General features: G+C 38.9%; 1 protein-coding gene across 2 annotated transcripts in view; it reads right to left on the bottom strand.

The window, feature by feature from the left end:
• Positions 1 to 23,611, bottom strand: part of TDRD3 (tudor domain containing 3) — a 115,016-nt gene that overhangs the window by 60,361 nt on the left and 31,044 nt on the right. For both annotated transcript variants that reach the window (XM_075422715.1, XM_075422706.1), the window contains exons 2-3: positions 5,883 to 5,967; positions 2,375 to 2,440 (exon numbers count right to left, since the gene is read on the bottom strand). In XM_075422715.1, the coding sequence (XP_075278830.1) occupies positions 2,375 to 2,440; positions 5,883 to 5,967 (151 nt within the window). The remainder of the gene's footprint in view (positions 1 to 2,374; positions 2,441 to 5,882; positions 5,968 to 23,611) is intronic.

The following is a 23,611-nucleotide window of genomic DNA, read 5'->3' as shown; positions in this document are numbered from 1 at the left end:
CAACTCTACTCTGTCCTAGTGAGGCCCCATCTGGAGTCCTCTGTCCAGTTCTGGGCTCCCCACTTCAAGAAAGATGAGGAACTACTGGAAAGAGTCCAGCGGAGGGCTACAAGGATGATGAGGGGACTGGAGCATTTCTCCTATGAGGAGAGGCTGAGGGAGCTGGGCTTGTTCAGCCTGGAGAAGGCTGCGAGGGGACCTAATAAATGTTTATAAATATCTCAAGGGTGGGTGTCAAGAGGATGGGGCCAGACTCTTTTCAGTGGTGCCCAGTGACAGGACAAGGGGCACAAACTGAAGCATAGGAAGTTCCGTCTGGACTTGAGGAAGAACAACTTCACTCTGAGGGTGATGGAGCACTGGAACAAGCTGCCCAGGGAGTTGGTGGAGTCTCCTTCTCTGGAGATATTCAAGACCCGTCTGGACAAGGTCTTTTGCAGCCTGCTGTAGGCGACCCTGCTTGAGCAGGAGGGTTGGACTAGATGACCCCCAGAGGTCCCTTCCAACCCCTACCATTCTGTGATTCTGTGAAAACTGAACAACTAACTCTAAAGAAATCCCACCATCACGCACAAAACTCTGAAACAACAGTACAATTAAAGTCACTTTGAACTGAAATTGTGTTTCAACAGCAAAACTAAACAAGACAAGCATTACCACACATACAACCTTCGTACTCTGGCGAACTCCATCTAACCAAATACATTTGGACCTTCTGAATATTACATGGCTGGAAATGAAAAATTCAGTAATACTCCAAACACGCAACTGAGAACCAAACAGGACAAAAACAGATGCCATAAAATGCAATTATCTTGCTTGTTTTCTGTATTTCAAAACCAGGATACCAAACAGGAAGGAAAATATTAAAATCATAGATGTAAGAAACAGGTAAATCAAATTCTTTTAGGTGGTGCCCATTGACAGGACAAGGGGCAATGGGCACAAACTGAGGCACAGGAAGTTCCGTCTGAACATGAGGAAGAACTTCTTCCCTCCGAGGGTGACGGAGCCCTGGAACAGGCTGCCCAGGGAGGTTGTGGAGTCTCCTTCTCTGGAGATATTCAAGACCCGCCTGGACAAGGTCCTCTGCAGCCTGCTGTAGGTGACCCTGCTTTGGCAGGGGGGTTGGACTAGATGACCCCCAGAGGTCCCTTCCAACCCCTACCATTCTGTGATTCTGTGATTCTGTAAAAGCTTACTTAAACACTAAAGTATCCTAAACAGCATGTTATCCAGAAACCTAAGCAGGTAAACAATCAGATTTTATTTTTTAAGTATTAACTGCAAAAAGCATAGCTCCACATAATAAGAAATAAAGTTAATAAAACTATCTCCAGAAACTTAGTTTGATAAGTAATATGCTGCATGCACAGACTGCTGCCTGGCTAAAAAGTGGGCTTTTCATATCTGACAATAATGTCCAGACTGCTGTTCTTGTAGAAGCCAGTATTTACAGCAGTCACCATTCCATTTAAGACAATAGCATCAACAGAAAAGACTAATCTGAACAGCTTTTAACAGCCTCTCTCACCGATCTTGCTTTCTTAAAACAAACCCGCCTTGATTTATCACTATTTGAACTTCAACAGTAAGGAAACTTTTCCCCAGAACTTTCACATTGGTGATAAAGACTGCCAATATTTGGAAGTTAGGGATAATGATTTGAACTGAGAATTACTACCAGGTTTAAAGTAAAATTCCTTCATGTATCCACTCTCTTAACCGCATGTAAGGAAGAAAACAGAAAGGGTGTACTGAAGGGTCCAAATTTAATTTTTATCTAAAACTTGCAACCTGTGTTAAAAATCTAGCACACAGAAGTTTTGAGTATAATACCTTTCTGTAGCATATAAAGTGTTACACCATCTACCATGGTTTATTCACATAGCTTGTAGGATGCAGAGTCATAGAAAAATTACATTAAGTGTATAGCTATAAACATGTATATCAGTAAGACAAATAATATAGCACCCACATGTATCACTTACGTATCATAATCATACAGCTGTTTTGCTTTATTCCTAACCTGCTTTGTTGCCCTCACAAGAATAAAGGAGGGGGAAAAAATTAACTTCTGATACCATGTCAAGATCAAACAGGTTAAATGACTTTTGAGGGATAAATTAAGTTGCTAGGATTGTTAACATTTATTTAAGCATTTCAAAGTTGAGAAATAAAAAAGAAAGGAGTACTCTCTTTATGAAGCCTAGTGGGCAAACCAGTACGTTCATAAAATTATCCTATAATAAACTCAAATATTGGGTTCTTTTGTATGTGAAATAATCACAAAACCAGACTAACGCAACATAGAAAGAGGTCATCACACAGAAATCACAGATCATAGAAAAAGTGAAGTAAAAATACTGCCTACCTTTTCCACCTTTCCACCATTGATGTCACTGGGGAGGAATTTTTTGCCAATCGTTCTTAAATCTGTCTGAAATTAATACAGAAGAAAAGAGCATATTAACCTAAAATTTCCTGTTTCAAAAAAAAATATCATCATAAAATAGGAAAAAGAAGGGTATTTCTTCTATAATGCCAACTGTTTAAAGACTATTAAAAATAACTAACTGCATATAATGAAAAAATTCAACAACTAAAAGGGTTGACAAAATAAATCCTTTTGCTTTTTAAATTACATTCTTTTGTCAAACACATTTTCAAAGATTATTAAAATGCTTTTCACAGATGAAATGAAATGACTAAGTAACATTTAATTATTAGACATAACTCTTGAGGTTTAGTTGAGGTAAACTTCCTTCTTCGCTCTCCATCTAGCACTTAAAAGCATTTTTAGTTTGTGCATTTTCACACGTAGAAAACCTTCATAAAAGGTTGGAATGATTTTTGCAATTATATCTGGAGTAAAAGCTTACATCTTATTTAAATTAAAAAGCATTTAGTGGAAATGCCTGATAACCTCGTCTGGAAGTGAGGTAGACAGCTGCATGACATTATTCAGCAACTGTGCAACATGGCCACTGACAACATTAAACTAAAGAATTCATATCATCAAAGGAACAAATCTCCACAAAAGTACTTTTCTCACTTCCCACTGTTTGGTCAAGCATATTAAATCACGGTAATGCATGACAAAAGGATGCACTGGATGGCTAAAAGGTGCAGCATGTGAAAATACAAAATGGAATAAAAACTATCTAAACTTTACACATTAGGTTTTTAGCGCATTTACACATCCTACCACAAAAAGTAAAGCAGCAGTGCTGCAGCTTAAAACACCTATGTTTTCTAAACTCCATTGCTTGAAATAAATCTGTTGTTTTTAATAGAACATGCTGGTGCAGATTACTGTATCGAAGCTGAAAACCCTCCTTATTTATTAGGATCATAAACACTTCCAAAACAGTAAGGGCTATATGTAATTACTACTAGAAACCTGCACACTAACTTGCTATTAACATATGTCAATAGACTACTGCTCCAGTATCCTAATCTACCAACTGAGCAGCACTATATTTTAATATTTAAAACATCGTAAAAGAATGGTTTATTCTGCTTTTCAACAAAAAACACTGGTACCCTACAAACAGAAAACTAATTGTAGAGCTGCTCTTTAGTGTATTTACTCTGAGTATCTATAGAGTGGATAAACGCTCAACTCACTTTATGTTGCACAAGATAGCCACAGATAGCGATAAGAAAGCACATTCGGATTTCAATCTGAGCCCACGTGAGGGAACTGATCTGTCATCTGACAGTTATTTATCTCTGAATCGTACACAGGTTCCTATAAACTGTTCCTGCATGTTCCATAGTCTTAAAATCGACAACTCTCCAACAAGGTGCTTCGCAATCACAGCAGCAGGAAGGGGACACAACTTTTACAAATTCCTTGCAACACCTTATACCAAAAAAAAAAAAAAAAAAAAAAAAAAAAAAAAAAATTGAAGGACTGAAGGTACATACGTACCTTCTGTGTCGTACCTTTTTAAGCAATTCACACACAGAAAAAAAAAAAAAAGTCAAATTACTTCCTGGTTTCTTCTGCCTGAAACATGTCTCTTGCAGTCAAGGAAAGAATTTGTGAATTTTTAAGAGGTGGAATCTAAATTCACTGTTACCCTGTCATTCAAGCCACACTGCTATTCCCTACTTATCCAACAGGCAACTGCATCTTCTGGGCATCAAAACTGACTTAATGACAAAAATATTGATAAGAAACTACAACTGGCTTTGGAGTACTCACATAATATTTCTGGTTTATTTTATTATTTATCACACAAACGGGAAATACAACACACATGCATAAATGATCACATGAGCACTTGTTCCAGCATATAATTACATTCACGGTTATACCCAGCAATTTGAAAGTAGTATATTTGTTTTTTTATAAAGCAGTAATGCATTCTAAGCTATACACAGGCATGCTGTTACAATCCAGATAACAAAAGCTTATCCTCTGCATGTGTTGCATTACAATCTTTGCATTTTTCCATTATAATTTTGCCTTCTTTTCAAATTCATTACATGAATTGGTGCATGCTTACATATCAGTGACTGAGCACATGCTTCAAAGAATAAATGAAAGGAGCAAGGGGGTACACTTTTCAGAGTACCATCTTAAACCAACAGAGGTTGAATCTCAAAGACAGACAAAATATCCATAACAATTCTCATTCACAATTTCATTAAGAAAGGATATTTTTTTTCTTAAGCATTCTACTACATTGTTTTTCCCCTTGGAACTACATATAGTTATTCCAAAGCAAGAAGCTACATAGATCTATATACAGTGCATATAAGCTTTAAAACTTTTCAGTATGGATGACTGAGAAGTTTTAAACAAACAAAACAAAATTCTCAAAACTCTCCCTCATGATTTTGGTAGAATAAATTAAAAATCCGTAACAAACATATGGATTAAGTAGCTGCCCTCTTTTCACTGTTACTGAACAGGAGCAGACTTGCTAATGTTTACCAACAATGTATATACTACAATTCTGAAAAACAGGAATTCACATGCACGCTTCTTTCAAGTCCTGAAAAGTGTTAGAAAGTTTATTGCTTCCAGGTTTTTCCTCCATCTCGTCTATTTTTATATTTAGTTGTTGTCAGGAATAATGACTACTAATCTAGATTTCTACAGTAAATCAAAAAAACTGTTCATATTTACATGAATACACAGGCATCACAGGAAAATTCACTATTAGTTTGAATATGCTTAAAGGACTATCATATCCAGAAGTCAAATTAAGTACGGGCATTTTATTCACCTCAACAAACTAATACTTTGTCCTACATTTTATAACCATGTCAGTACACAGCGTTTCTGATTTTACTACTGCTTGTACTTTGACTTTAGATTTACATTTCATAAACTTAAAAATATTTTCCTGCTGTAGTTATATGAAGTTTTCTCCCCCAGGTTTCACAGTTTGGAATAGGTATAATTTCCAAATAAAGATGAGCTCACACATGCAAGGAGAGAGGTAGGTACTCTGTCCTTTATACAAGGGCATGTAGTGATAGGACAAGGAGTAATGGCTTTAAATTAAGGGAAGGTAGATTTAGACTAGACGTTAGGAAGAAATTTTTCACAATGACATTGGTGAGACACTGGAACGGGTTGCCCAGAGAGGTAGCGGAGGCCCCATCCCTGGAAACATTCAGGGTCAGGTTGGATGGGGCTCTAAGCAATCTGGTCTAGAGGAAGGTGTCCCTGCTCACTGCAGTGGGTTTGGGCTAGATGACCTCTAAAGGTCCCTTCCAATCCAAAGCATTCTGTGATTCTATGATAAATCACATACACAATGGTACACTCAATCCACCACACAAACCTACACTCAAAGCCATTAGATGTATCATTTTAAGCATGATTTGTCAGAAAAAAAGTTTTCACAATCATAACTTACATTAAGAGCAACTAGGATAATGTCATGTGTATTGACTTTTTCAGAAGAACTTATACAAGCTTCAATTCCTTCATCTGAAAGATACCTGTTAAAGAAAAAAAATATTAGAATATCATGATGTATCTATTAGGCAAACATTTTTTCTCTATATAAGATTATTATATTTAGTTTGTATCTTTTGTGCCACTGAAGCATAGATTTAGAAAAACTTGGAAAGTGACTTCATATAATCAGTTTCCTTACACTGAGATGAGATTTAGTAAGAGATTTCTTCTTTCATAATTTCTAAACGACAACAAAAACAATGCCGCTACTTCCAAAATCCTGAATATGTCAAAGAGGTTAACACCACCTTTCTCATGCCCGTCTTCTCCCACCCACCCGAAGTTATCGGAACATGGTTTCAAAATCAACCATTTGGTTTTCACTTGGTCTAAGTGGCATACTTTCACTCATGAAGTTGCAAGGAAAAACCCAAACAAAACCCATCCCACATGCAACACAAAACACAATCACATCTGTTTCTAAAGAGCCAGACTGTACGGTTAAGCCCTCAAGGGCTGGGGCACATAACACAGCCATCCCATAAAACATCATCTTATTTGCCTGGGCTACAAGGCAACTGATAAAAGTGGAAGTGCATTACAGTGTACCGATAGCTAAATATGGCGAAAAAAGTTTAAATAACAATAGAAAACCTCCTCCACAGTCACATTTGGAAACAGCATTTGTGACCTTAATGGCGGTAGCCCACGATCAGTATCTTTCTGCAAAAATACTGTAAGCATACAGTAAATTCGTTCATCTGAAAACTAACAAAGTTCAAGATGTATTCAGCTAATCGATTCAAAAGGGCTGACCTATTCTAACCTGCAAAAACACTTTAAAAAAAGACAATTTTAACTTGAGTGGTCAGAAATTGTGAACTTTATTTTTCCTTTTGCCTAACATTTCCTATTTGAAGCCCCAGTTTTCGTTTGTGTGTAGCCGGCAATCTGCTTTCTCTGCACAGCTCTTCATTTTATTTAAATACATCACAGCAATCATTAAATAATTGATATTTGCTAGAGACTCAGTCTGAAAGAGACTACTTGCCCAAGTAACTGCCTACCAAGAAATCACCCTTCCCCAAATAACAAAAGAATGATTTCAGAAAGAAAACTTAATATACATTAAGAAATACTGAAAATAAATATTCCTAAGTGCTTCAAGAAATACTTCTCTTTAAAGAAAAAAAAAAAACCAACATCCACAGTGCAACATACAAACAAGGCAAAACATTTGAAGGAAAGTACACCTGACAGGCCTTTCTGATTCTAGCCCAAGTAACACGAACATCGCCTTCTCCAGCCCTGTCTGCATTCCCAGACTAATTAACGATCCCGGTTGTGCTCTAACCCAAACACTTGATGAGATCTGAATGTTCAAGTCAGACACTGACATCTAGCAAATACTGTGGGACCAGACCACCATCACAAAAAAAAAAAAAAAAACCACCACACAAAAAAAAACACCACACACCCACAAAACCAAAACAACACAAAACCCAGATGCACTGAATAGGAAAAAAATAAATATATAAAAACATAAGAAGCAACAATCCTATTTATTTTTATGAAAAAGCAGATGCTTGAGAAGAATAAGGTGCCAAGATTTCGTGACTTGCATGGGAACACAGGATTTCCCAGCTGAGCAACTCTGAGCTCAACTACTATATGACCTGTGAAGACTGAGGTAACTACTGTGAATTAGCAGATGGATCTTGTTAGCTGGAGTCAGTGGGTAAAGTAGAACAGCATTCCCACTCTGCGCCAGAGGAAACCAGAACAGATACATCCCACAGGCACTATCCTACTCTCAAGGCTTCAACTGTGGTTTCATTACACCAATAAACTTCTTCGAAAGAGCAATATCATAAATTCTGCAAGTGTGCCTTCTGTTATCTTCAGCGCAAAATTGAACATTAATTCAACACCAGGGGTTCAGGGGAGTACAAAAATCCATAAGCTGAGTTTTAGACTGCTGGGCAAGTCACTGAAAGATTCTTCCTCTTCTGCTCCTAATGTAAACGGAGTCATTCTCGAATTCTACTGAAGCTAGCAGGGCTGCAGTTCTCTTAGGGGGTTTCTAAGCCTAGTATTCAGATGTAAGCACTACTGCTTTCCATGCAGAAAGCAATATTTTAGAGAATGAATAAATAAATAGGAAACTGACTTAGAATTAAATTTTCCCTAGATAGGACAGAATTGATTAATCCTGCTATCACAAAATTCACAGCTGAGTTTTACTTTCTCACTTCAAACTGAAGACTGAATCACAGGTGTCAAATTTTTTCAATTTATAACTTTTTATACATAAATTGATGCATAAATTTTCAGTTTAACTTGTCTCATTACTTTTGAGCTGTTTTGAGACAGAAGGATAAAGAGAAACCCACTGGAAAAGACTACTCATTTTTGACTTGTGCCAATTTAAGCAACAGCACTTAGCAGAAGCACTGCCCATCTGACTGATATCTCTGCCAACGTAATAGAGGCACCAACCATCAAATGCCATCGGGGACATCTGTTAGCTTGATTTAAGCAAACACTTCAGCTCTTCAGCAAAAGATTGATTAACATGGTTATTAAAATCGTCTTCAAAAAAGCAAAAATCTATGACCATCGAAGTGGGGAGGATATTTTATAGTTTGGGGTTAGTTGATTTGGTTTCTACAGATATTTATTACATGAAAGCATAACTCACTTAAATCCGTAAGAAAAAAATTCTCTGTATCAAAATTACTTTCAGGAAGAAAGATCCAATCAACAACTATCTCGGCAAAACTATGATGAAGAACTTCAACAGAGAAAAAAACAGAATTGGCAGATCTTTCCAATAACGTGTCAGAAGCTTGCAACTAGTACATAACAAATCAGTCTTTTCTATTTTGCCCTGATTACTCCCTTATACAGACTATACAGCAATGAGTACACCAACTACGTGCTTTGATTTTCTTTACAACCTTACAGAAAGTTCTTATTTAAAATAAAATTATGTTTCAAAATGCATTTATTTTATATATATCTACATTTCCTAAGTACAAAAAAGGAGTTAAAACAGGCAAAAATGTACTCTTCAATTGGCATAGTCCTTCCCACCGTAACAGACCAATTATGAAGTCTGAAATTCTTTTTCCCTGTTCTAAAGAAAAGTCCCCTTTTCTCTTAATAAGGATATGTGACATGCTGATGATAGGACCTTTACAGCATAAGGCCACTCAATCTTTTTGTTCTGTTTTAGTCGAAGAAAAAAAATCCGACGCTGAACAAAACCGAAGACAGCAAAAACTTCCTCTAGAGTCAAAGAGCACAGCCCTGAAGCTCTGTGTGTATGAATATAATAGACAAGTGCCTCACAACATCTACATTACCCATTCTTCACATTTTGTAAAATATCATGATCTATCACAACCTTAGATAATGAAAGGTGAAACACAACATGAGCCTATTACATTAATCCAATATATTTCCTATTGCCAAGGGGCAGGAAGCAATCCTAAACCACCTATGAACCAGACCACATTGCTGCAAGCAGCTCAGGAGCTCCCAGTCCCCAGGAGATACCTGGCAGTGCCATACAAGCTTGATAATTCTTGCTCTCTGTACCTCCATCCCAAGCAGTCACCACCTTTTCTTTAAAAGGCAAATGGGCATGGGGAATAAGCTAGCACACAAATTCTGCTGCCACAATTAACAAATTTCACAGAATCACATAGTATGGGGTGGAAGGGACCTTTAAAGGTCATCTAGTCCAACTCCCCTGCAAGCAACAAGGGCATCCTCAACTAGATCAGGGTGCTCAGAACCCCACCCAACCTGACCTTGAATGTTTCCAGGGATGGGGCATCTATCACCTCTCTGAGCAATCTGTTCCAGTGTTTCACCACCCTCACAGTAAAAAATTTCTGCCTTACATCTAGCCTAAATCTACTTTCCCTTAGTTTAAAGCCATTACACCTTGTCCTGTCACTACATGCTCCTGTATAAAGTCACAGAATCACAGAATGTTCGCAGTTGGACGGGACCTCTGCGGGTCATGTAAGCCCCTGCTATAAGGTGTTCCTAGAGTCTTCTCTTCTCCAGGCTGAGCAGTCCAACTCTCTCAGCCTGTCCTCATAGGAGAGGTGTTCCAGCCCTCGGACCATTTCTGTAACCCTCCTCTGGACTCACCCCAACAGCTCGATGTCCTGCTTGTGCTGAGGGCTCCAGAGCTGGACGCAGGACTCCAGGTGAGGTCTCACCAGAGCAGAGTAGAGGGGCAGAATCACCTCCCTTGACCTGCTGGCCATGTTTCTTTTGATGCAGTCCAGGATACAGTTGGCCTTCTGAGCTGCAAGTGCACATTGTTGGCTCATGTCCAGCTTTCTACCCACCGGTACCCCCAAGTCCTCCTTGGCAGGGCTGCTCTCAATCCCTTCACCCTCCAGCCTGTATTGATGTTGCCGTGACCCATGTGCAGGACCCTGCACTTGGCCTTGTTGAACCTCATGAGGTCACCACAGGCCCACTTCTAGAGCTTGTCCAGGTCCCTCTGAATGGCATCTTGTCTTTCTGGCGTGTCAGCTGCACCACTCATGTCATCTGCAAATTTGCTGAGGGTGCACTTGATCCCACTACATCATTGATGAAAATACTAAATAGTACTGGTCCCAACACAGACCCCTGTGGGACACAACAAGTGTTTCAGAATTATGCACTTTTGCTTCAGATGAAGCAGCAAATGAATAAATAAACAATAGAACAAATGGGTGCAGTCCAGCTCCACAGACGTCTCTAACAAGTCAAGGGCTAGCCAGTAGCTGACCACTGACATCCTACACTGACAGCAATGAGACAAATTATTTAAGATACAACGCAGATAACACTACCCTGGAAGATGAGACTGAAAGTCTTAAAAGGGAATAACTATGTTCCAACTTGCAGCTTAATTTCTGGCTTTATCCACCAAAATCTTAAGCACCCTGAAAAGATGTTTATATTTTTGAGAAAATTTAGAAAAGAAAAAAAAATTTAAAACCACGACACACAAAAAAAAACCCCAACACACACAAAACCACACTGAAATTTTCTCTGTGAGGACTGGTAACTAGAATAACATACTTGGCAACCACCTTTGGTTTCCAAGAAAAACAGTGCTCACTAGACTTCTTTCTTGCACGTTTTAAAACGATCTCAAAAGTTATAAATTGAAGTAATGCAGACAATTCAATTGATTTCAAAGGAGTTATAGCAAGTAATGCTGCATAAGCCACATAGGGATTTTGTGGCCTTGGAACATTAATATAAATTAAAAAAAAAAAAAAGAAATAAAATCAGTTTACAACCAAATGGGCACAAAGCTGACGCAAATGGTTGAGACGGTTCCTTCTGAAGCATTCTCTTGGGAGAGGAAAATAAATGCTTCCACTGCAATTCTTCCACGCTACGCTTGCTGAAACCTGAGGGATATGTAGCACCTATTCCTCTCCCTGCCCCAGCTCTGCTCATCTGAGACCTGTAGCAGTACAATCCTCTTAGCAACAGCTTTTGTCAGAAGAGCATCTCCTAGAAAGCACCTAGATTCTTACCTTACCTTCAAATGAAACCGTAAGACAAAGCCATTAGTAATGAATCAGCATTTTCTATGTGAACCATTTACATATAAATCCAAATCTGCTATTTTTCTGTCACAATGTTCTCAATAAGCTTCTATGAAAAACAGATTTCAGTAATTCTTCCTTTGCAATACAGAGAAAAATATTATATTAGTGACAGGCAGAGCTGTTTTCCCACTGCTCCTTCATATCAAGTATGATATCAATTTAATAATGCACTTCTGCACAATACAGGTATGCATGCATATTCTCTTTTTCAGTATTTCCCACTGCTAAGGGCTATAACTCTATAGTACCAACCTCACCTGTGCCTCTACTTACCTCATTTTCTCTTTCGCTTCACTTCATCAAGATTACACCTGACATGGCCTAAATAGATTTTTGTAGGGCTATACTATTATCCCCTACGTCTGAAACACTGAAGAAATCAGTGGTATCAAAGGAAGACGCATTTTTGCCTGTCTGCTCTATACTGCTGGATCAAACTCTTGATCTGCAGACAAACATGCATGTGTATACACACACCCATATTGATAAGGTTTAAAATAAGAGCTTTATTCTAGAATTAAATCCACCAAGTAAACAAGTTTCCTAATAGTATTTTTCACAACGAGTTTTCTTGAAAACCATGTTGTCTCTATGTGTAATTAACAATTCATGTGCAAACACAAATCTTCAATCTTCAATCCTTTTTCTATTCCATACTACATTTTTCTAGAAATCTTCTGTAATTTTCTCCTATCGTCTCAACAATAAAAATTTTATTAAGGAGAAGCTTTCTGTAAGGAAAGAAGTAAATACAGGAAATTAATATTAATAAACACGCTCTATAAAATTTACGTATTTCAGATTTACAACTCTTCACAGAATCACTGTGATATTAGCAGAAAACACAAACTGTGCTAACAGTATTTCTGGTAATTCAGTGCCAGCCACATAAAACAATGTTGAAGTTCTATAGTAAATTTTATAAAGCTATTTTCAATGAGTGTATGGAGAAATTAGAATGTTCCTTCCACTGCTTCGCTAAGAAAGCAGATTTACACAATCATGCCATACAAAAGATAAGGTTTTAAAGAGGGCAAAGGAAATAAATTCACAGAGAGCTTTCAAACGTCTCATACTTGGCAACACCGCAAAAGAAGAGAGAACAACCTTAAGAATAAAGCTAAGTGCAACTTCAAACAACGCACTAGTACGAGACCACCACTGGGTGCCAGTATTGGTCTATAACAGAAAAACCAAATCTCCTATATTAGCTACTTTAAAACTTCGGAGTTCTCTTAACAGGATTTCAAACCATTCTACTGAATTTCATTTGTATAAAGGAATTACACTGCAATGTTACAAATTTTATTGAAGGACTATCATTAAAGCTGTTAAAAAAAAATCAACACATTTTAAAACATTATTATGCTAAATATGAAAATCAGATTTTAAAGAAATCTTCTTAATACCCTATAACCTGTATAACAATACTAGGAAGGCAACTGCCACTGTTCTTCCATTCAACTTCTGAGCTTTTTATTTGAAGAATAATGTAGTATTATACAAACTACCAGTCAAAATAAAATGGAACTTTCAGGTCAAAAAGAATAGAGATTTCAGAAATCTTTAAAAGCCCTGTCAAAATTACTACAACTGTTCCATTATCCACAAAGCAAACATCTGTAAGGAATGACAAATGTAGATTCAGTGGCAATCTTGGCAATTATACTCCTCATATTCTCACACCCAGAAAAGTGAAGTTTTTCCTAGCATCTACCCTTGCTGCACTGCCTTCTGTTGCCTCTTGTTTTCTGGTATCTATGGAGAAGAGACCATGGCTTTCCTTTCAGCAATCACATTTAAAGACTTGCTTCCTGTATCTTGTACATCTTGCTCTGTATCTTGCGCATCTGGTATATCTTCCTCTACATCTTCTACTTCTACTGATGATTATTGCTATCCAAGTATATTTTTGTTCTCCTATCACTTCTCCAATTTGTTAACGTCTATTTGAACTCTGACCCTGAGCACTTTAACAGCCTTGCATTCCTAAGGAGCTTTATCTCGTGTTTAAGCTCCGTGCTTCATCCTCCATCATCCAGGTGTTTAATGACAGTACCAAATAAAACCTGACCTAGAAGATGCTGTCACGCAGCTTCAGATATTGACAATGAAACATCTGTAGCCATGCTTTCTAGTATGGTCAAACCAGTTTTATAATTGCCTTACAGGACATTAATCTAAACTGTTTCCCTATTTCACTCCTTAAAGATGCAAAGCCAAAAAGCTGAAATAACAGGACATACTGTATTATATCACTATTAATAACTCACTAAGTTTTAAGTGGAATTATGCTAACAAAAACCTATTTACACCATCCAGAAAGCACAAAAAATTACAAGCTCCCAGTTGCAACTAGGTAAGCATTGAACAGACACCAAGGAACTTACCCCTAGCTTTTAAAATATTATTGACATTCCTGAAACTGCTGCACAGCCACTACAGCATCTCAGTTGCCCGGGCAGTTAAACCTGCATCCCAGCTACCAAACTTTTCACTCCTGGAAATACAACACTTCCTTCAGTGCAGTCTCCAACTCAGGTCAAGCTGAAATCCCAGAGAGGAATTAATACCATATGCATTCCCAAACTCAATTTCTCACACATTTAGCTGAAAGACAGAGAAAGAGCAAGAGCCCGAAAAAGAGACAAAAAAAACAAACAAAAAAACCCAACTAGTGCTGTATCTGAGGGCGATGCCCAGTGTGTTGCTCCTTCAGGAACCTCCTGCTCCACACCAAACCCTCTGACCTTGCTGCAGAGGCAGCTCATTCCACCCCCTACCAGTACCGGAAAGGTGAAAGGTTCAGACCTAACCGCTCTCCCCAGCCAGCAGCGTTTCTCCCCTTTCCTACTACAACACGGGAGAGAAGAAGTGAGCTGCCTTAGACACGGGGTCAGCAGGTCCCGAGACAAGGCTTGGTGGTAAGGAGGTTTCTGCTGGGGGTCACCAAAGGCAGAGGGCACCCCAGCACTTCTGGCAATACTTCAAATGCTTCCAAGTCTGTTTTTATGTCATGATTTTTTAGCCACCTTTACTAACCCAGCTTCTCATCCATTTCCAAAAGACAAGGACTATTTTTATACAAAAGCTTGAGTAACCAGTGATACTTCTAGAATTATTCTTTAATACACTTGACATGCAGACAGAAGTATTAGACTATTTTTAGGTTAGCCTGACAGTCCATCATTCTCTCTCGCACCTCTTGAGACCCACACACCACTCTTCTCTTTTTAATTACCGGCACACGTATTGTTTTTTTTCCCTCCAGCCTCCCTGAAATTACTCTGCTCCAAAAAAATCAAGTATCAAAAGCAAGTTTTCAGCATACTCTTTATCAAGTTCTTACACAGAGAACATGCATTCTAAGACATTTTAACACTTGCATTAGTGAGGTGTTCATAGTAGTACCTCCCATAGTGTGATATGTAGCGTGACGTATGCTTTTTGCAAGTCTATTTTCTTCTATAAACTTCCTACTGGTGGGAATGCATTTTTTTAAAACACAGAAAGATTTAAAACTATATGAATAGAGACTGGCAGCACATCCTTCACAAGCATTTCACAAGAGAAAAATTAAGAACCAAACACAACTTAGTAACACCTTTACAGCCACATTACCCATCTCCAATAATGCAACCATCAAAAAAGTCAGCCTCTATGCTTGCTCCTTCCCAAATGTCATATAGTTCCCTCACCAAATGCTTTATTTAAACTATGTAAGCAAAACTAAAAACCAGAACCAACTTTCCTTTATAAGCTCAGTTCCCAACAGAAGAACATAAAATAATCACTTGTAAAGCCCTGAACAAGAATCAGAAATCCTAGAAATCAGAGAATGTCTCATCACACAGTTGTACAAGGGGCTGGTTTCAGGACACCCACCGTTCTTCCCCAAGCAAACAACTGGGAAAGGGAGAAATGTACGTGGAGAAGTCTCACTTGAATAGACAAGAAACTACTAAGCACGATACTCTCTGAAAGCGCTGTGCAGCTGTTGAATTTATTTCCTTATGCTTTCAAAAAGCTGAAATTAGATGGCCTTCACCGAATGCTGTAATGCTCATCTCTTTTCACCGGCATCTGTAAACAGGGTAAGAAATCACTGAAGGACAGGATAAAAGCTACAAATTAAGCTGTCAGATCTGCATGTGGTAGGTTTTAATAAATCGTACAGCTGCACTTTTAGGCTATTATTTGTGATATACTTTTAAATTGCATTAAGAGCACTGTCAGTATATGCAAAGGTAACTACCCTCAAGTCTTATATAAATAAAAGTAAACAGCCATTTCATTTTCCAAATTTCATAACTGCAAAAGCTACTGATAAATACTTTGACAGGAGGTTTACATCTAAAAATTATCTAATACAGTACAAATTTTTCATATTAAAGATGTCAAAATCTGAAGCACTTACTAGGAAGTAGGAAATTAAGTGGATTGAAAGGATGAAAGAGAACAGAATTTTCCCCAAATAAAAGACTGCTATCACCAGTTGCTTAGCATTAGCCTAGAAGGAACTTTTGTACATCTCACCCATGACTGTATTTCCACTTCTCCAGTCCCTCACAAACACAGAACACACAGAGCGTAACTCTCTCTACTGGAAGTAACCAACCAAGTTCCATAACCCAGAGGTAATCATCAATCACACTGAAATGTAGACACAGAAATCACTTACATGGTGGTGAAACAAGACTAGGAGTATCTGAGTCAAACTGAGAACTCTTGTTTTCCTTCAGTGGCTGCATACTATCTTTTGCTGTGAAGATTAAAAATGTACATAGCTCTCACTTCAACATGTATCTTGTTAAACGCAGAATCTTACAAATAGAGAAAATGAGCTGCTGTCAAGTTCAAGAAAACAGCAGAAAGCTCACGAAAAATTAGATACTTATGAAACTATTAAAAAATTATTTTTAAACTGTAAGGAATTATTATTTCATGATTTAAAAAAAAAACTTTTCTTGTTTTTGTGACTTATCAGAGAATTTTATTGTAAGGCCATTATTACTAACAGCTTAGGCAAAACGGTAAAGGGGTAGTGAATTTTATATTTAAACCCAAAAAAACTACTGCAGCAGCTTCAAAGGAAAAAGATAATTTAATTAAACCAACCACACAAACAAGAATTCAAAAGAAAAACTGATCAAAAATATAGAATCATGGAATCATCAAGGTTGGAGAAGACCTCTAAGATCACTGAGTTCAACCGTCAACCCAATACCACCATGCCTACTAAACCATGTCCCGAAGTGCCACGTCTACACGTTTTTTGAACACTTCCACAGATGGGGACTCCACCACTTCCCTGGGCAGCCTGCTACAATGCCTGACCACTCTTTCAGTAAAGAAAGATTTCCTACTACCTAATCTAAACCTCCCCTGGAGCAGCTTGAGGCCATTGCCTCTCATCCTATCACTAGTTACCTGGGAGAAGAGACCAACACCTGCCTTGCTACAACCTCCTGTCAGGTAGTTGTAGAGAGCAAGAAGCTCTCCCCTCAGCCTCCTCTCCTCCAGACTGAACAGCCCCACTTCCCTCAGCTGCTCCTCATAAGACTTGTTCTCCAGACTCTTCACTGGCCTTGTTGCTCTTCTCTGGACAGACTCCAGCACCTCAATGTCTTTCTTGTAGTGAGGGGCCCAAAACTGAACACAGTACTCCAGGTGTGGCCTCACCAGTGCCAAGTTCAGGGACACGATCACCTCCCTACTCCTGCTGGCCACACTATTCCTGATACAAGCCAGGATGCTGTTGGCCTTCTTGGTCACCTGGGCACACTGCTGGCTCATGTCCAGCTGGCTGTCAGCCAACATCCCCAGGTCCTTTTCTGCTGGGCAGCTTTCCAGCCACTCCTCCCCAAGCCTTAGTGTTGCATGGGGTTGTTGTGACCCAAGTGCAGGACCCGGTACTTGGCCTTGTTGAAACTCCTACAGCTGGCATTGGCCCATTGATCCAGCCTGTCCAGATCCCTCTGCAGAGCCTTCCCAGCCTCAAGCAGGTCGACACTCCCGCCCAACTTGGTGTCATCTGCAAACTTACTGAGGGGCACTCAATCCCCTCATCCAGATCATTGATAAAGATATTAAACAAGGCTGGACCCAAAACTGAGCCCTGGGGAACACCACTCGTGACCAACTGGATTTAACTCCATTCACCACAACTCTATGGGCTCGGCCATCCAGCCACTTTTTCACCCTGCCAAGTGTACACCCATCCAAACCACGAGCAGCTAGTTTCTCCAGGAGGATGCTGCGGGAATCAGCATCGAACGCCCTACTAAAGTCCAGGCAGATAACATTCTGGAGGATTAATTTAACAAAAGCTAGTAATAAAGCTAATAATAAAGAATTTTCAAAGCAGATGAAAGAAACTTGACAGATGACAAGGCTGATAAATAACTGAGATGCAAAAGGATTGATTAAAAAAGTTGTAATATGTAAGGACTTTTTAAAATTTATTTATTGCTAAACTAAATCTCTAAAACATATTTGGAAGGTTTCGAAACTAAAGTTACTGTTGAAATACACATCTAAGCAATTTACTCAAACTGATTTTACAATATAAAAGGTCTTAGAATAAATAAAGCAATAACAACAAAATGCACCAGGACCAGCAAGTATTGCCCAAGAGCTCTGCAAGAGCCAAAATACAAAACTGCTGACATGCTTTAAACCAGCACCTGTACCAGAAGAATGGAAAATGGTAAAACATCACACAGTACTTCTAAAAAGAGCAATCACATGAAATCCTAGGAGTTATATAGACCCTTATGAGCAAAGTCATATAAGCTGTAACAAGACATAAAATTTATAGGCTCACAAGAACTCTGAGAGCTTTGGGGTGAAGATAATACTTCTGGCATATAGAAGATGTCCCACCCACACCTATGAGACTTCTCTAAAAGATAAAGAAAATGAGCAAGGAGGAAGAGGCAAGGAGGAGGGGGTGGAAAAAGTATTGTTGAAATAGCTTTGTTAAGATCCTTCACCAAAGGTTCTTAAAGAAACTGAATTTAGGGCACAAAAAGAAAGAAGAATCCTTACTCGCATACTAAAACACTGGAAAGGAAGGGTATGAATGCAACAGTCCCTCTTCTAGAGGATTAGTTAACAGTGGATGTATTGCACTGATCTGCACTGCGTACGACAAACGTTAAGACAAGGGACTGGATAGCAAGGTGGCCATCGATATGATTACGTAGTTCTAGAAGACACCAAAACCTAAAGCTCACCACCCTCTGTGACCACACAGTAAGATGTCAGATGAATTTCAACATTAACAAATGCGAAGTATTGCACATGGAGAAGAAAACAACTGTAATGCAACACGCATTGTACTGAGCTCTAACCTAGTTATCATTCATGAAAAATATACAGTCCTGTGGTCATTTTCTGGACACTAACTCATGGCTCAACACCAGTCCAAAACACCCAAAGAATACTAGGATCTGTTTTCAAAACAACACAAGATATAACATTGGAAAACCATGCAAATCAAACCAGAATTACTAAGCAACAGTGCTGCTGTACAAAACTTCCAGTTATAAAAGCTGAAAATTATAAGTTGTTTAGTTCTTCATGCAGACTTCCACCGCAGCAGCACGTTCCCCACATCCTTGGACTTCTCCAAGACACAGCTAGACAAAGCAACAGCTGACCTGTTTGACAGTCCTTCTTGGAGCAAAAGCTTGAATTAAGATGACTTTCAGAGACGTCTTCCAATCAACCTTTCAGTTATTTCAAGAACTCAATGCAATTTGCAACTTTAACTGAACATTACATTTTAATATACAAACGTACAGGCTTAGTTTTAAATAACCCAAAATCATGCTGCCTTCCGTTAATGCATTTTACTCATATTTCCATGCTGGTTTTTTATTTTTATATATATATATATACATATATATAGACACACACAAATATATATTTGTATTTCCATAGGTTTAAATTCAACAGGCACCATGGCACAATTTCACAGATGTTGTTTTTGGCCCTTTAGGTCAGTGTTTCGTCTGTTTGCTTGTTTTCTTTTATACCTCGGAGCAAAAGCTGTTTAGCTTCTATCAACTGATTTGGTAATCCTTTAGCAAACAACTTAATTAACATAACACATTTTACATTTAAGTACAAAAGAAATTAAAAGTCAGTTGCTGATATTGGTCAAGAGAGACAAAGATACCAAATCCCAGTTCAGAATACATCTAATACTTCTACTTGGTAGGTTTTCCACCTTTCTGAGAGCATAGAAGTGCTGTAGTTTGTACTGCTGCCTCAGGATACGTTCAAGGCATATGCCTTCAAATGTTACAATTCTTCTGCGATGTAATGTCCTAGTTTACTAACATTTTTAAGACCACAGCAAACAGTTGATACGTATGTGGCCTCTGTGTAACCAAGCAGATTACATGATAGATTACAGAGCTCAGCTTTCTATAAAAAGCCAGACAAGAATTCACTGAGACCAGCTCTGTGCGTATACAACACAACTAATGAAGCGGTAATTTACTGTACAAGAACTTACTAAGTCTTTTCATCAACTAATGACTTGGGAAGGAGTTGAGAATCGATAATGGCTCCAATACTGAAATGGATCTGCAAGAAGCTATCACATAGATAAATGCAACCAATTGAGTCTTTGTGTTACTGATATTGATTTATTCCCCCCCCCCCCAATCAGTCACAACTACAAGTTCTAAGTGTTATATAACCACTGTTAAGAATCTGCATGCAATTTTCAATTGATATTTAGAGATTTTATTTGGCTGGGTTTTTTAAGGTTGTTTTGCTCAATACCTGGCAGGAATGTCACAATTCATTCCAGTTTACTAACACCATCAGTCATCCAAAGTTAAGATCCCACCACCGCTTAGTTGACTAAATGGCAGAAGTCTGCAGTTTGGTGACAGAGAGCACCCCTAAAATCACCAACTCTGATGGGTGCTCATTGGATGTCGGCACTGAAAAACTCAACTAGACACAAAGCCTCCACCCACAGAAACCAGTCTCTTTTGCAAGACGTGCACAAAAGAAAGGCAGGATTAGAATTAGGATGCAGAGAAAGACGACAGTAAAGCTACAGAGTAATTACGTATTACCAGCAGTAACCTGATGACATAAAAATGACATAAAGACTTGATTGGGCATAAAATAGCATGAATTTTAAGTCATTAACTTGCTGACAGATTTTGGGTTGCATCTTCATAAGCATATATTTGTCAATATGTAGTTCCAGAACCACCTTCGTTATTTTATTTTTTAATCAATTTAGTACTGTTTTCCTCCTGCACTCAAACTGATGTTACTGCCTTCTAAATTCATGTAATTTATAAGTATGTTTTTCCAGATTATAAAATCAAGGTAAATAGAGCAATTATAGTGTTTACGCTAAATTATTATTGCAAGGTACAAAGTGAGGTTGTGATGCTTCTGGCATTCCACTGCACAGAGAAGTCAAGTCTACCATCGGACTACAACTAGTTCTCTCCCAAAACAAAAGGAAACATTCTAAAACTTGAAACACGAAGCATAGCAGGAAAAAATAAATTCCATTAACCATACCAAAACTCAGAAAAATGAAAAGCAGCTCCTACATAAATACAAACATGAGTTAATAATTAATCTTTTTTCCTCGTAAAGCAATCATTAAAGTACTTGTTATTCCTGAAGTTCATTAATTATTTGTAGAAATACTTCCTAATCATCAAAATCAACATTTTTAGTCCTCTGAACCCCAGAGCTAATGCTGGGAAAATAACTGAGTTGAACACCAACAGTGGAAAAAAAAAACTTCTATAAAACCTCATTACATGTTTTGAGATTTCACTTTACTAATGGTGGCTACAAAGGCAAGGATCTCTGTAGATGCTCTCCTCCTTTCAAGCCTGCCTCCGTTTGTCTTCAGATAGTGACATTGTAAATCTAGCCATTATTTGTCGACATTTTTAATTAAGCCACGAGGATGATGTGATTCCTCATTTACATGAAGTAACTTAGGACATAAGATAAGAATACATAGCATTTTTAATGGTAGAAGTGTTCATTTCTATTTCTTTCCCTTTCCTATCTTCCACTTCCCCACAGGTCTAAACAGTTCTTACTCTCAAACTGAAGGACTGCAGAAAAATGTAAGCTGATTTCATGTAATAATATGCAAGAAGGCATGTAAGATACTAGGGCTTTACGACCAAGATATGACAAGATAGTTTTCAAATGGGCAGTTCATAACATTCTCAGCGAAGAGATCCACGATATAAATACATTTACTTGAAAGTACACCATTCTCATGTTGCTGCAGTATTATTACACTCTGTGATGGGTTTGCAAGGCAAGGTTTTGGTGGCAGAGGGGCTACACGCGTGGCTTCTGTGAGAAGCTGCAAGAAGTTTCCCCTGTGTCAGACAGAGCCAATGCCAGCCAGCTCCAAGACAGACCCACTGCTGGCCAAGGCCAAGCCCACCAGCGACGGTGGTAGCACCTCTGTGATAACATAGTTAAGAAGCAACAAAAACCTGCGCTAACGGCATTTGCAGCAGGAGAGTGCAGTGAGAGCTCTGCAGACATCACAGTCAGTGAAGAAGGAGCAGGAGGAGAAGGTGCTCCAGGCACTGGAGCATAGATTCCCCTGCAGCCTGCGGAAAACACAGGAGGCAGGCTGTCCCCCTGCAGCCCCACAGTGCAGCAGATATCCACCTGTAGTCCGTGGAAGATACCTCATGCCGGAGCAGGTAGATGCCTGAAGGAGGCTGTGACCCTGTAGCAAGCCCACGCTGGAGCAGGCTCCTGCCAGGACCTGCAGACCCACGGAGAGAGGAGCCCACGCCAGAGCAGGTTTACCGGCAGGGCTTGTGACCCCCTGCGGGACCCTGCTGGAGCAGCCTGTTCCTGGACTGCCACCCGTGAGAAGGACTCATGCTGGAGCAGCTTGTGGAGAACTGTCTCCCGTGGGTGGGATCCTACGCTGGAGCAGGGAAGAGAGTGAGGAGGAAGGAGCGGCAGAGACAATGTATGATGAACTGACCACAACCCCCGTTCCCCATGCCCTTGAGCTGCTCTGTGGGGGAGGTAAAGAAAATCAGGAGTGAAGTTGAGCCAGGGAAGAAGGCATTTTAAGATTTGGTTTTATTTCTCATTATCCTGATCTGATTTGATTGGTGATAAACTAATTTTCCCAAGTCGAGTCTGTTTTGCCTGTGATGGTAATTGGCGAGTGATCTCTCCCTGTCTTGATCTCAACTTATGAGCCTTTCGCCATGTTTTCTCCCCTGTCCAGCTGAGGGCGAGGAGTGATAGAGTGGTTTTGGTGGGCACCTGGCATTTATCCAGGCTAAATCACGACACACTTGCATATGCAGGATTGATGTGCTAACCTATAAATCATAGAGTGATTTATCTGCTCAATGGTATTTTTTTTTCAGTATTGGTCTCTAATGTCACACATCAATTCTACAAGCAAAATAAACTACGCAAATATACCTTGTAGAGGTAGATGCAGAAGTAGGTGTAGAAGTCGGGTGTTCCTTAACCACACCTTGATCATTACTGCCCTTAAATATTATAAACATCTATGAGATGAGAGCATAGTTTTCAAATATTTGAAGCCTTGAATTTCCTAGGTTCCTCTTTAAACTAAACCACCACAACTCTAAAAGGTCATGCTGTTTTCTAGTTCTCTGCTTAGACTTTTTTCTGTCTTCCCTTCTCTGCACCCACACACCTTTCATACAGTGCTGTACCCAAACTGGACACTAACTCCAGCTAATGCCTTACAGCGCTGACCAACGTGAAAGAACATTTTCAGGTATCTTACAAACACCATACTGGATTAACAACCAGAACAGTTGCTTTCTATACCCCATTCAACAGCATGACACTGCATCATACTCTGTATGATGTATAACAAAAAAAAAAAAAAAAAGTCCTCAAAATACTTTTTTGCAGAACTGCTGCTTATGAACCCTATGATATGCAGGTGACTAATCCTACCTACACACACAAAATAATCTGCATTAAACCTATTGAAATGCATTGCCTTTTTTTCCTT

The sequence above is a fragment of the Opisthocomus hoazin genome, chromosome 1 (assembly GCF_030867145.1).
Source record: "Opisthocomus hoazin isolate bOpiHoa1 chromosome 1, bOpiHoa1.hap1, whole genome shotgun sequence".
NCBI classification, from domain to species: Eukaryota; Metazoa; Chordata; class Aves; order Opisthocomiformes; family Opisthocomidae; genus Opisthocomus; species Opisthocomus hoazin.
The sequence above is the reverse complement of the archived record's forward strand: the minus strand, read 5'-3'. Positions and strand labels throughout refer to the sequence as shown.